We start from the raw sequence: 12,500 nt of genomic DNA, 5'->3' as shown, positions 1-12,500 counted from the left end.
CACAGCTCACCTCCATCTCAGCCTAACCCACAGCCTCACCTCCATCACACCCTAACCCACAGCTCACCTCCATCACAGCCTAACTCACAGCCTCACCTCCATCACAGCCTCACCCACAGCTCACCTCCATCACAGCCTCACCCACAGCTCACCTCCATCAGACCAGCTTTATTTTACCTACCATGGAAAACTTACATTCTCACTGTACATTAAGCATTATAAATACCACACAATAGATGAATGAATATGTATGTGTATGTATAATTTAATAATAATATACGGTGGTAAGAGAGTAAAAATGTATGTACTGTTTAAACTCTTCCGGGTCTGTTTCAGGAGTCTGGATGAGATCCACCATGGGCGGCAGTCCCGGTCCCCAACTCGTTACCGGGGGCAACAGGAGCGGGAGTACTCTGAGGACAGGTACCGTCAGTCCGCGCGGGGGGCGGGGGGCGGGGGGCGGGGAGCGGGGGGGGTTGGTTGGGGTTCTTCTTCTGCAACAGCGGTAACCAACGATGTTCCTGGAGATCTACCCTCCTGTAAATTTTCTCTCCAGCCCTACCAAAGCACACCTCATTCAACAGCTAGAGATTTTGTTGTCTTGCTAATGAGAATCAGGTGTGCCAAATTAGGGTTGAAATGAAGACCTACAGGATGGTAGATCTCCAGGGAACAGGATTGGTCAGCACTCTTCTACAGTCACATGACCTGGTATTGCATCATTGAGGTTTATTTACTGAGGGCTATGGTGGGACCACCCTGATGCACCAGTCTGCTTTTATTTCATTAATTTATTCATAAGGGGCAGTGTGCAGTTAAACGCATTCATGTCAATCATGTGATGCGTTGCACTTAATTTAGCCACCTGGCTATTTTCCTCTGTCAGTCCCAGAGTAGCCCCGCCCTCTCTGCTCAGAGTAGTTTGGAGGGAAATCAGAAGCTAGGAGTGGGGTAGCCTGCAGCTGCGAGTAGATGTGTGTGTGTGTGTGTGTGTGTGTGCAGCCTTTAATGGCACCAGGTAGCACTAGCGTCTGTGCTGGTTCAGGGGAAACACACTGCCTCAGTCTGGCTTATTTCACCCACTATGTGAGCCACTACTCATGTCTTATTTTGTGATGAAAGCTGGTCACCTTTAGGTATCCCAGTCTTATAGTGTATGTTTCTATTGGTTACATGCACTAGTGATGTCATGAAAGCCTTCATGGTCATGTGATGAGCGTGCTCCTCATTCAATAACCCACTGGCACCAAGAACAGTTCTGTGGTCATGGTAGCTCTTGCCTTAGTACAAACATGATTTGATTTGGACTGCCTTATTTATCGAAAAAAGGTGGTACAGCTAACCAGAAAGCACATCCCCTGGTGTGATATGGGTGATTTAAACCATGAGATATGGAAAACAAAATAAAAAAGTAAAAGTAAATAAAAAATAAATTCATAAATAAAAACATAACTTTGGTTGGCCATTCTTATGATTTTAAAAATTGATCACTAATTCAGCAAAAACTCGACACACACTGAACAATTTGATCAAACAAGCAGTGTGGCTACTCTCCTATATTTGTCTGTTTTGAACTTGCCTTGCTGACCACTGTACAAGTCCATTATTTTTGTGTAACATTTGCAGTGGGAGTTTTGTTCCTGGGGCTTCAGGCTTTTTATTCTTTTCCATTTGAATTTATTCCATTTGTGTCTGTAGGGTTTCTCACATTTGTGGATAAAGCCTAAACAGGTTCCATGCATACTGCCTGATCTTTATCTTGTAAAATATATTTTATCTCCAGCTCTGTGTTTGGCTGATATTCACCACTTAGGGGCGCTGTTGTTTCCAGTTTCGCTGTGCTGTGGGAAAACTGCTGAACTGAATGAACAGTGGCCTTTCTTGGGAAAAAGTGTTTCCTCTAATAGCAGCCAGAGGGCTAACTCTTCCATTTATCTGATTATGTGATGGTACTGACTGCTAATGTAAGTGTGCACACAGCTAGGCGGAACCTTGTGTTCTCTTAAAGCCATGATCATGCCCGTGCTCAGGTGTCTTTGGGTTCTGTTCCCGTGTTCTCCGCTCTCTCACCCGTGTGTTCCGTGTTCTTTCCATGTGCCCTGCTTTTGCTCTCGGGTTGTCGAATCTCTCGCGTCATCCATCCATCACCATGGTAACACAGTGAGTTCATCATGACCCGCAGATCAATTCGAGGCAGGAGCGCGGAGAGCCTGCACACCAGAAGGTAACGCACACGCATTCCACCTGTCATTACTGCCAGTTTGTCATTGATAACAGGCGTCATGGCATCCCCTCCACCGCGGCTCGCTCTGTGACTCTGAGTGCAGAGACAGCGGTAAAGCTGGGAGTGATGATGTCACTGGGGAACTGTATTTCCTCTCTCTCTCAGGCTTGCTGCACAGATCCGAGTTCTTCCAAACAGCTGAAATTAGCGTTCCGTTCAAGTAGCCTGTTCTCCCTCCTCTGTGACATTACATTACATTACGTTTATTTAGCAGACGCTTTTATCCAAAGCAACGTACTAAAAGTGCATATTATGGTCATTGGACAACTACAAAACATAGGTGACTGTCACAGTGCTTAGTCCTCAGAATAACACCTGACCCCGTGCCCCACTGAGCTCATATGTGTGTGTGCTACATGACGGGCTCGTGTGTGTGTGTGTGTGTGTGTGTGCTACATGACAGGCTTGTGTGTGTGTGTGTGTGTGTGTGTGTGCTACATGACAGGCTTGTGTGTGTGTGTGTGTGTGTGTGTGTGCTACATGACAGGCTTGGGTGTGTGTGTGTGTGTGCTACATGACGGACTCGTGTGTGTGCTACATGACGGCTCGTGTGCAACATGTCATTTTGACAGGAAGTGCACATTTTAACAGGAAGTGCACATTTCGACAGGAAGTGAACGTTTTGACACATTTATTTCATGGACACCTCTGGCCTGAATGTGCTCATGCTTTGAGTAACTCATACTGTGGGATGACTGCGCTGAGTAACACAGGTCCAAATCCCCCAGACATATTCTGCATTTATAATGGCTGCGTATGCCCACATGAATGGGAGGCGATGAAGGGATTTCTGTTCTATCCTTATAGTGTTGTGCGTCAGAACAATCTGTTATTAATTAGTATTAAATACATTTTATTTATTTTTTATTTTTCATTTTAATTTTCCTTTCAAATGTCACCTTTCTTGCATGCTTGTTCTGTTGACACCACAAGGAGCTCATCTAGGTACAGTAAAACACTGCCACCTAAGATGCCCCTGTTAGTGAATGGTATTCATAAGGACTTATACAGGTAAGTTGCCATAGGTCGCCAAGGAAACAGACCCCCCACCCCCACCCATGCCCAATGCCCTATCTCCATCCTCATTCTTTCCTAAAATGCCCCCTCACAGTTTATTTGACTCCTATTGGATGATACGGTTCACGTGTAACTCTAGGCAGTGATGGGAGAATGATCTGTTGTGAAACTGGAAATGGAGATCAAACAAGCGCTGACCCGAGCTGTCTGTCACTCACGATTTGAACCAATCACAGCGTTTGGAATCACAGAGCACATTATTTTGATTGGTTCAAACTGGTACATATGAGGAAATGCAATGGCTAAGAGCACAAATGCACTGCATTTCCACCCGTCCCAGGGCTTTTGGAGCCTCACTCTCCCAGCACTAATTTCAGGTGTCATTCAGTAACGTGGGAACATCGTACCGTGCTCACAAACCCTGCTTCCTGCTCCTCTCCTCTGTGTAATTAGCTCTCAGTCCTAACCCGCAGGCTTTCCGAGCTGCGCTGCGTATCCCTGAATGCTCAACCTGCCTCTCTGCTCGTTTGTGTGCTTTTTCATTTCATGTCTTCCTTGCTTGATTCTGCGCCCTGCACACGTGCCAGCTCTCTATGGGTCAGTGTGCGGGAATAGTCCCAAGGCCTAGAGCAGCCCGACGCGGACCCAGCTAGCTATGTGGCTAACTATCATATGTTACTGTATAGGTTTGTATTCACAGGATATTTGACTGCACTGCCTCCTGGCACATATGTGGCGTGTGTTTTCATAGGGCCTGTTATGGTTAGCACCAGTGGCTCCTCCGGTTAAAAACATCACAAGCATGTCTTTAGCGTGTGCTTTTAGGAAAACTGTCATCGTCAGTGCACTGTTATCCCTCACTTTCATGAATGGTAAATGGTAAATGGACTGCATTTATATAGCGCTTTTATCCAAAGCGCTTTACAATTGATGCCTCTCATTCGCCAGAGCAGTTAGGGGTTAGGGGTTAGGTGTCTTGCTCAAGGACACTTCGACACGCCCAGGGTGGGGTTTGAACCGGCAATCCTCCGACTGCCAGTCAATCGGTCTTATCTCCTGAGCTATGTCGCCCCACTTTTAAAAAGTGTTCTGAAACCTTAGATTAAGGATTAATGTAGGCGTGCTCTACTGGGGTCCCGACTCCCGGGTCAACTTTAAGAACAACAGTCATTTAGGACGACTGAGAGAACAAGGCTTCTTCTGTAGCTATCCCAGGATTCTGTGGGGTTTCCATGGCAGATTGTAAAAGTTACTGCTGAGCTTTGTGTGCATTGCTCATGCTGTAAATGGCCTGGCAGAGAGTGATGGCACGAATCTCTAATTTGGTACTATAAGATATATTGATGTATGTTTTGAAGATAGACCTACTAGCTTACGTGTGCATGGTGCAGCAAACCTACACAGTTTCCCTCTAAATTATTGGTGATCTGTGGATAATAAAGGGCAAAATTACCATTCTGTGCTCTTCCTGTAAGGCAGCATCGGGGGAAATAGCATTGGCACTGAGAAACAGCACATTTCCTTACTGGCCTGCTTGTCTAGGCCAAGGGCCCTTTCCCAGCCCAAACCAAAATTATCCACAGACACGTGTCCGTTCACCTTCCTCTGTCATTCCCCTTCCTTGGGATCATTTTGGGATTATGTTCTTTGATTTGTTTTTGATTTGCTTTTGGTGCGTATGCGTGTTTGCGTGCCTGCATGCGTATGCGTGTTTGCGTGCCTGCACGCGTATGCGTGTTTGCGTGCATGCTCATCTGCGTGTGCGTCTGCGTGTGAAGCTCCACCATCCCTGCACGCCAAGCGACCCAGTCAAGGCTGAAGCCCAATAGCAGCAGGTCCTCAGACAGCAGCCTCACACTCCTGCTCAGGTTCACTGATGAGGTCACCAATAGGTAAGAGCTGATAAGCCACACCCCCCCCCCCCACACACAGCCCCTCCCCCTGTCACTCCCCTCACCATAGCCCAGCTCGTATACCCGGGCTGGGCAGTCTTATCCAGAAAAGGCCCAGTGTGGGTGTGGTTTGTGCTTTTGCCCAGTATTACCTCACTTGAGTCAACTGGTTAACTAATCATGGTCTTCAATCAACACATCAATCGGTAGAATCAGGTGTCTTAGCATTGGGCTACAACAACAACTGGCACCCTCACCAGCCCTTTTCGCACGAGACTGAATGCCCCCAATTTATACAATATCCATCCACTTACACATTCAATCTCCACAAAGAGGGACCTCAGACTCGATTTCACCCTGCCCTCAGCTCCCCCAATACCACACCCCCACCCCACCCAACCCAACCCACCCAACCCCCCCCAGCCCACCCGAGGCACAGTGCCCCGCCCCCACCCCACCCAACCCCCCCCAGCCCACCCGAGGCACATGCCCCCCCCCCAGCCCACCCGATGCACCCCCAGCTCCCTCTCCTTTTCTCCTGCAGCCCCTGGAGAGCCTGCCTGCACTCTTGTTCCAGCTCCTCATGGTCTCATATCTAACATGCTGTTTTCTTTGTGTTTTCTGTTGTTTCTCTCCATCTTCCTCCTTCTCCATTATAGCGCTAGTGATCTGCAGCCTGCCCTTGACAGGGCTAAGAGTGCTAGCACCACCTGTTTGAAAGCAGACACTAGCTTCCAATCAGATGAGCCAGAAAGGTACACAGAGGAGTTTTTGCCTTTTTTACTATGGTGTGTGCTGCTGCTTAGTAGAAACACATTCCATGTGACGGAGTGTAGAGCTGCATTGTGTATTTTGTGTGTCAGTAGATTAGGCTTACCGTAGTTTTTGCCATGTGTGTGTGTGTGCATGTGCACGTGTGTGCTGTGTGTGTAAGAGTGTGTGTGTGTATTTGATTGCTTTGTGTGTGTGTGTGTGTGTGTGTGTTTGAGTGTGTGTGCGCTGTGTGTGTGTTTGTGCATGTGTGTGTGCGTGTGCACGTATGTACTGCGTGTGTGAGAGTACATGTGTGTTTTTGATTGCTATTTGTGTGTGTGTTTGAGTGTGTGTGTGTATGCATGTGTGTGTGTGTGTGCGTGTATGCGAGGGTGTGTGTGTGTGTATGCATGTGTGTGCGTGAGTGTGCTTGTATGTGTGTGTGTATGAATTTGTGTGTGTGAGTGTGTGTGTGTGAGTGCTTGTATGTGTGTGTGTGTATGCACACGTGTGAGTGTGTGTGTATGCATGTGTGTGTGTGTATGTGTGTGTGTGTGTGTATGCCGTGTGTGTTAGTGTGTGTGTTTGTGTGTTTGTGTATGTTGCGTGTGTGAGTGTGCTTGTATGTGTGTGTGAGTGTGTGTGTGTATGCGCGCGTGTTTGTGTGTGTGCGTGTGTGTGTGTGCGCATGCGTGCGTGCGCATGCGTGCGTGCGTGAGTGTGTGCGTGCGAGTGTATGTGTGTGCGTGCGTGTGCGTGCGTACGTGTGTGCATGCGTGTGTGCGTGCGTGTGCGTGCGTACGTGTGTGCATGTGTGTGTGTGCGTGTGCGTGCGTGCGTGCATGTGTGCGTGTGTGCGTGTGTGTGTGTGCGTGTGCGTGCGTGCGTGCGTGCGTGTGAGTGTGCGTGCGTGCGTGCGTGCGTGCGTGCGTGCGTGCGTGTGTGCGTGCGTGTGTGCGTGAGTGTGTGTGTGTGTGCGTGTGTGTGTGTGTATGCATGCGTGTGTGTGCGTGTGTGTGTGTGTGTATGCGTGTGTGCGTGCGTGTGTGTGTGTGTGTGTGTGTATGCGTGTGTGCGTGCGTGTGTGTGTGTGTGTGTGTGTATGCGTGTGTGCGTGCGTGTGTGTGTGTGTGTGTGTGTATGCGTGTGTGCGTGCGTGTGTGTGTGCACTCAAAGAACTAATTCAGCCGGTCAGCCGGAATAACCATCCCTGACCACCACATCAGAAACTGTGTAATGATGTGCTTATTTTTATGTGCTTATGATATTACTCTCTATTTTATCTTTTGAAACTGTGTTCCAAAAAGGTTCAGTTATCTTTATAAAAGGGTGTCTTATTTACTGCATCCTGTCTACTTGTTCCCCAGAGGGGAAACAATCAGTTCCAAAGCCTTTTTTGATTAATGAGACACACATAGTTTCCCTGTCCAAACTACTTTTTTGTAAAAAAAAAAGAAAAAAGTAGGCTCGCAGTGTAGTGCTCAAAGTCCATGAATTTATTTTTATATGTTAATGTTCGTATACCAGTCATCAAACCTGTGTGTTCCCATAAGTGTCAGTGTTGGTACCCTGTATCTCCTGTTAAAATCAGTGTTCAGTGTTTGGTGACTCTTATGCCGTGTAATTGGTCAGATGGTAAACTATAAAACAGCCTCGGAGGGAGATGTTATTTGTGCATCTTGTATTTGATATCTTTAAGGCCCTACTGTACTTGTCTGCTAATTTAGGGTTAGGTTTAGTTTTCTGTCCAGAGGAAATAATGGGGCAGATGATCACTGGTCGCAGGCTGACAGGTTACCTGGCATCAGACTCCGCCCCCTGTACCGTGCACCTATCAGAGCGGCTGGCCCCGCCCTCTCTCACCCTGTCTCTCCTGTCTCCCCGCTCGGGGCGGGGCGCTGTGGGACATGCTCAGGTGCTTCCAGCCCCTCCCCCGCAGGCCCGCCAGCCCCAGGATACTAATTCAGCACGCCTCCCCCGAAGATGACAGGTACTGCCCTAGTGACCCCCTGCCCCCACAACCCTGCACCCCCACCTTCCCCTGGTCCCCAGCCCAGGACTGACCCCCTCTCCCCCCAACCCTACACCCCCACCTTCCCCTGGTCCCCAGACTGGGACTGACCACCTGCACCCCCACCTTCCCCTGGTCCCCAGCCCAGGACTGACCCCCTCTCCCCCCAACCCTGCACCCTCACCTTCCCCTGGTCCCCAGACTGGGACTGACCACCTGCACCCCCACCTTCCCCTGGTCCCTAGCCCAGGACTGACCCCCTCTCCACTCCAGTAGCCTGTAGTCTAGATCTCTGTCAGTACGTAGTCTGTGGCCTCCTGACCTTGTGTTGCCGTAGATGCTGTGATGCACTCTAAAACGAATGGCTGCTCTGCTCATGTTTCCTGAAAGATGTTTTTCTTTCATTTCACATCAATATAAAATTGCTCAAGTTTGGTTATGGTTTCAGTAAATCTTAATTCATCAAGCTCAGTGCCCATTGGTAGCTTTGAGGTTTTTTCCCAAAACCTTCAGGATTTCTGGTGCGACCCCATCGCGTTTTAGAGTGCAGATGCTAGATTGTAGCTGGCAGTAAAGCCGCTCCCTTAGCCGTGTGCCCCACACTGCTTTCACCACATAAGAGTCCGGTTGGACATCTGTCCTCATCTTCAGTGTTTCCCTCAGTATTTTGTGTGTCAACTACATCATGTGCCAGAAAGCTCACATTACACTGCCATAAGCATTGCATTACACAATGACTGCATATAACTTCATACTTACGGATGTTATCACATTTGACACAATGCAAACTGCAATCATTTTGTAAAATTCAAATTCGATTCTGGCCAGTTCACTATGGCCTGATTCCGAGGCCATTCTTGCATTCTTGCAGGTCCATCGTAAACACGCCACACATCTGTCACACATCTGCCACACATCTGTCACACATCTGTCACACATCTGCCACACATCTGCCACACATCTGTCACACATCTGTCACACATCTGCCACACATCTGCCACACATCTGCCACACATCTGCCACACATCTGCCACACATCTGCCACACATCTGCCACACATCTGTCACACATCTGCCACACATCTGCCGCACATCTGCCACACTGACCGCACGACACCCTGAGGACTTGTGCTGGTGACACGCTGTCCCGTGTGTACCCCCCTCCATTTCGCCCGCTTGGTGTGTAACCGCCCCTGTGTCTGTGTCTGTCCCGCCCCCCTCCCCTCCACCCGTGTACTCACCTCCACCTGCGCCCCGGTTCACCGAGCAGCTGGACGGTGGAACCTGTTGTCCCCACACAGGAGATGGTGAACCACCTTAGTGCCAGTCCTGAGGCTCGGAGGTACATGGAGACTCACCCTGGGGGACAGCAGGGGTGGACCACACTCACACACCCCTGGCCTGGACCCGAAAACCATGCAGACCACCATTTACTGTTCACACACCAACCCGCCTCCATCACATCAGCTCTCCTGACTGTTAGAGTGCTCACGTGTTCAGTACATACCAAGGACAGCTATTACATCCAGTAATAATAATAACCAAAACTTTCCATACAATTAATTGCAATCCCGTGTGCTTTGCAAGTTAGCACACAAAAAAATGGATAATCACAAAGCAGTGAATAGTAATAAAAGTAATCAAATAAGCACTTTAACACTTTGTTTCCCCAGGGGCATCTTTTCTACTGGTTAGCTTCTTGTAACATTTATATCTGTTCTTAAAATTGCTCCAAAAAGTGAGAGAAGCTTCTATTCACATTTTTGTTGTGAACTGTTTGCATCTGTTATTTTGAGCCGTACTTATTCCGATGCATTGTGTGGATCAGCAGCACTGGTCCTGCGATCGCCCTGAACGCTGCTCTATCACTGAGAAATTCCCCGGAGCATTGCCAAGCGTTGAGTGTGCGTTAGGAACACAGTGAGTGTGCAGGAGCATTAGGAACACATTGAGTGTGCAGGAGCGTTAGGAACACTGTGCAGGAGCGATAGGAACACATTGAGTGTGCAGGAGCATTAGGAACACATTGAGTGTGCAGGAGCATTAGGAACACATTGAGTGTGCAGGAGTGTTAGGAACACATTGAGTGTGCAGGAGCGTTAGGAACACATTGAGTGTGCAGGAGTGTTAGGAACACATTGAGTGTGCAGGAGCGTTAGGAACACATTGAGTGTGCAGGAGCGTTAGGAACACATTGAGTGTGCAGGAGCTTTAGGAACACAGTGTGCAGGAGTGTTAGGAACACATTGAGTGTGCAGGAGCATTAGGAACACATTGAGTGTGCAGGAGCGTTAGGAACACAGTGTGCAGGAGTGTTAGGAACACTTTGAGTGTGCAGGAACGTTAGGAACACAGTGTGAAGGAACGTTAGGAACACAGTGTGCAGGAGCGTTAGGAACACAGTGTGCAGGAGCGATAGGAACACAGTGTTAAGTGTGCTCTGACCCGGCCGCTCCTGCATTCGCTCATTTCCATCCCTCGCTGTTCGGTCTGTGCCCCTGCGGCTATGCTCATGTGTCCCCGTGTGCAGGCAGCCCCGAGGCCTGGAGGCGTCCAGCTGTCCCACGCTGGGCAGGAAGTGCCCTGTCAGCGGCAGGTAGGCCCGCCCGCGCTCACGCCACCCCAGCCGTGTTCACCCCGCACCCCTCCACACGCAGCCTCTCGTCCGCCTTTGATTCGCGCACGCTAATCCTCTCAGTCACAGGTCTATCAGACGCGTCAGTTTCCTTCCATACTGCACAGCGGTCCATTGCGTGTCTGTTTGAGTTCTGCTCAAAGCTGCGGTTCGGAGTGTGGGATTGTGGGATTGTGCGTTGAGTGTCTGAGAGTGCGGTACCTAGCGGTGGGGATTTGGCCAGCTTCACTGGACTGTCCAGTGGAGGTCACTGTCTTTTGCTCTCCACGGATGTGCGGCTACACATTTTATTACCACGTGATCCCCGTTGTGCTGTGGTAAAAACCGTTCAAATTCTGAGAGCCAGGATTTGCTACTTTTTTCTTCAGCTTTGGTCATGTTGAAGCAGCGTGTTATGTACCGGTGCTGATGATGTACAGTGCTGTATGCTAGCTGACGACGCTTCGTGTGCACTGAGCCCCGGGGATCTGTCTGTGCCTCTCTCTTTCCCGAATGTTGTCGCTGTGTCAGTGTTTTGGTCAGCTGGTTTCTCTTGTCTACAGTACTCCCTTTATATTTGTTTATATTTGAAGTGCGATCCTTCTCTTTCTGTTTTGCATGCTGCTCTGCCTGTCCTTCCTGGTGGGCTGTCTCTCCAGCATACAGCCTACCTCTGTCTTGCGGGGCTCTAGGGGAAAGAGGGGGCCCTTGCGGCCTCTGGGCCTGCTGGGCCGTAGCTCGTCCTGCTCTGATTCCGCACAGCCGGACAGGTGCTCACAGATCAGCTGTGTCTTTCCCTGCTTCCTGTCTCGTCTCCACCGGCAACAGCCTCTCCCTACCTCACTGCTGCCAGCACCCTGCTTCTGTCTTTAAACTGCAATGTGCACACTGAACACTGCTCTGTGCCCACTGAACACTGCCCTGATCACACTGAACACTGCTCTGTGCCCACTGAACACTGCACTGTGCACACTGAACACTGCACTGTGCACACTGAACACTGCTCTGTGCCCACTGAACACTGCACTATGCACACTGAACACTGCTCTGTGCCCACTGAACACTGCACTGTGCACACTGAACACTGCTCTGTGCCCACTGAACACTGCACTGTGCACACTGAACACTGCACTGTGCACACTGAACACTGCTCTGTGCCCACTGAACACTGCACTGTGCACACTGAACACTACCCTGTGCCCACTGAACACTGCACTGTGCACACTGAACACTACCCTGTGCCCACTGAACACTGCTCTGTGCCCACTGAACACGGCACTGTGCACACTGAACACTGTGCTGTGCACACTGAACACTGCACTGTATGCACTGTACACTGTGCTGTGCCCACTGAACACTGCTCTGTGCACACTGAACACTGCACCATGCACACTGAACACTACGCTGTGTACACTGAACACTGCCCTACGTACATTGAACACCATGTTGTTCACACTGAATACTGCGCTGCATTGCACAGTGCACAGTTTGTGCATAGGTGCACTTGTATACATATGTAAATAAGTGGTGTGGTGAGCTGCTGTGTGTTTCCTCTTATTGAAAATAACCTGCGTTCTTCCCCACTCTTTCCCTTCCTGTCTGAGACCCACGGCCGCTGTGTGCAGTGATGTGCTGGGAAGGCAGTGTTTTGTGAGGTGCTGATATGGCGTGTTGATGTGGTGAATATGTGCTGTTCCTCAGGACACACCCTCACAGCAGTCCCGCCAACTCCTCTGCCACAGGGACTCCTGCCCACAACCGCAGGGGCCGGCAGCTCCCTCAGGTCCCCACAAAGAGCAGCAGCATAGAGCAAGGTACGCTGTGCGTGTGTGTGTGTGTGCATGTGTGTGTGTGTACGCATGGATGTGTGTGTGTGTGTGTGTGTGTGTGTGCGTGCGTGTATGAGTGAGAGTGTGTGTGTGTGTGCGTA

The 12,500-nt window shown here is 49.7% G+C and overlaps 1 protein-coding gene across 9 annotated transcripts in view; it reads left to right on the top strand.

Moving 5' to 3' along the window:
- LOC118217999 (regulating synaptic membrane exocytosis protein 1-like) overlaps positions 1-12,500 on the top strand; it is a 107,903-nt gene that overhangs the window by 72,717 nt on the left and 22,686 nt on the right. For 5 of the 9 annotated variants that reach the window (XM_035400287.1, XM_035400289.1, XM_035400286.1 and 2 more), the window contains 7 exons: positions 337-423; positions 2,162-2,224; positions 5,853-5,948; positions 7,862-7,936; positions 9,227-9,298; positions 10,487-10,552; positions 12,272-12,384. In XM_035400287.1, the coding sequence (XP_035256178.1) occupies positions 337-423; positions 2,162-2,224; positions 5,853-5,948; positions 7,862-7,936; positions 9,227-9,298; positions 10,487-10,552; positions 12,272-12,384 (572 nt within the window). The remainder of the gene's footprint in view (positions 1-336; positions 424-2,161; positions 2,225-5,852; positions 5,949-7,861; positions 7,937-9,226; positions 9,299-10,486; positions 10,553-12,271; positions 12,385-12,500) is intronic. The other 4 variants (XM_035400294.1, XM_035400293.1, XM_035400291.1 and 1 more) reach the window with 3 other exon arrangements.

Source organism: Anguilla anguilla, chromosome 18, assembly GCF_013347855.1.
Source record: "Anguilla anguilla isolate fAngAng1 chromosome 18, fAngAng1.pri, whole genome shotgun sequence".
Lineage (NCBI taxonomy): Eukaryota > Metazoa > Chordata > Actinopteri > Anguilliformes > Anguillidae > Anguilla > Anguilla anguilla.
This window is presented reverse-complemented; position numbering and strand designations above follow the sequence as displayed.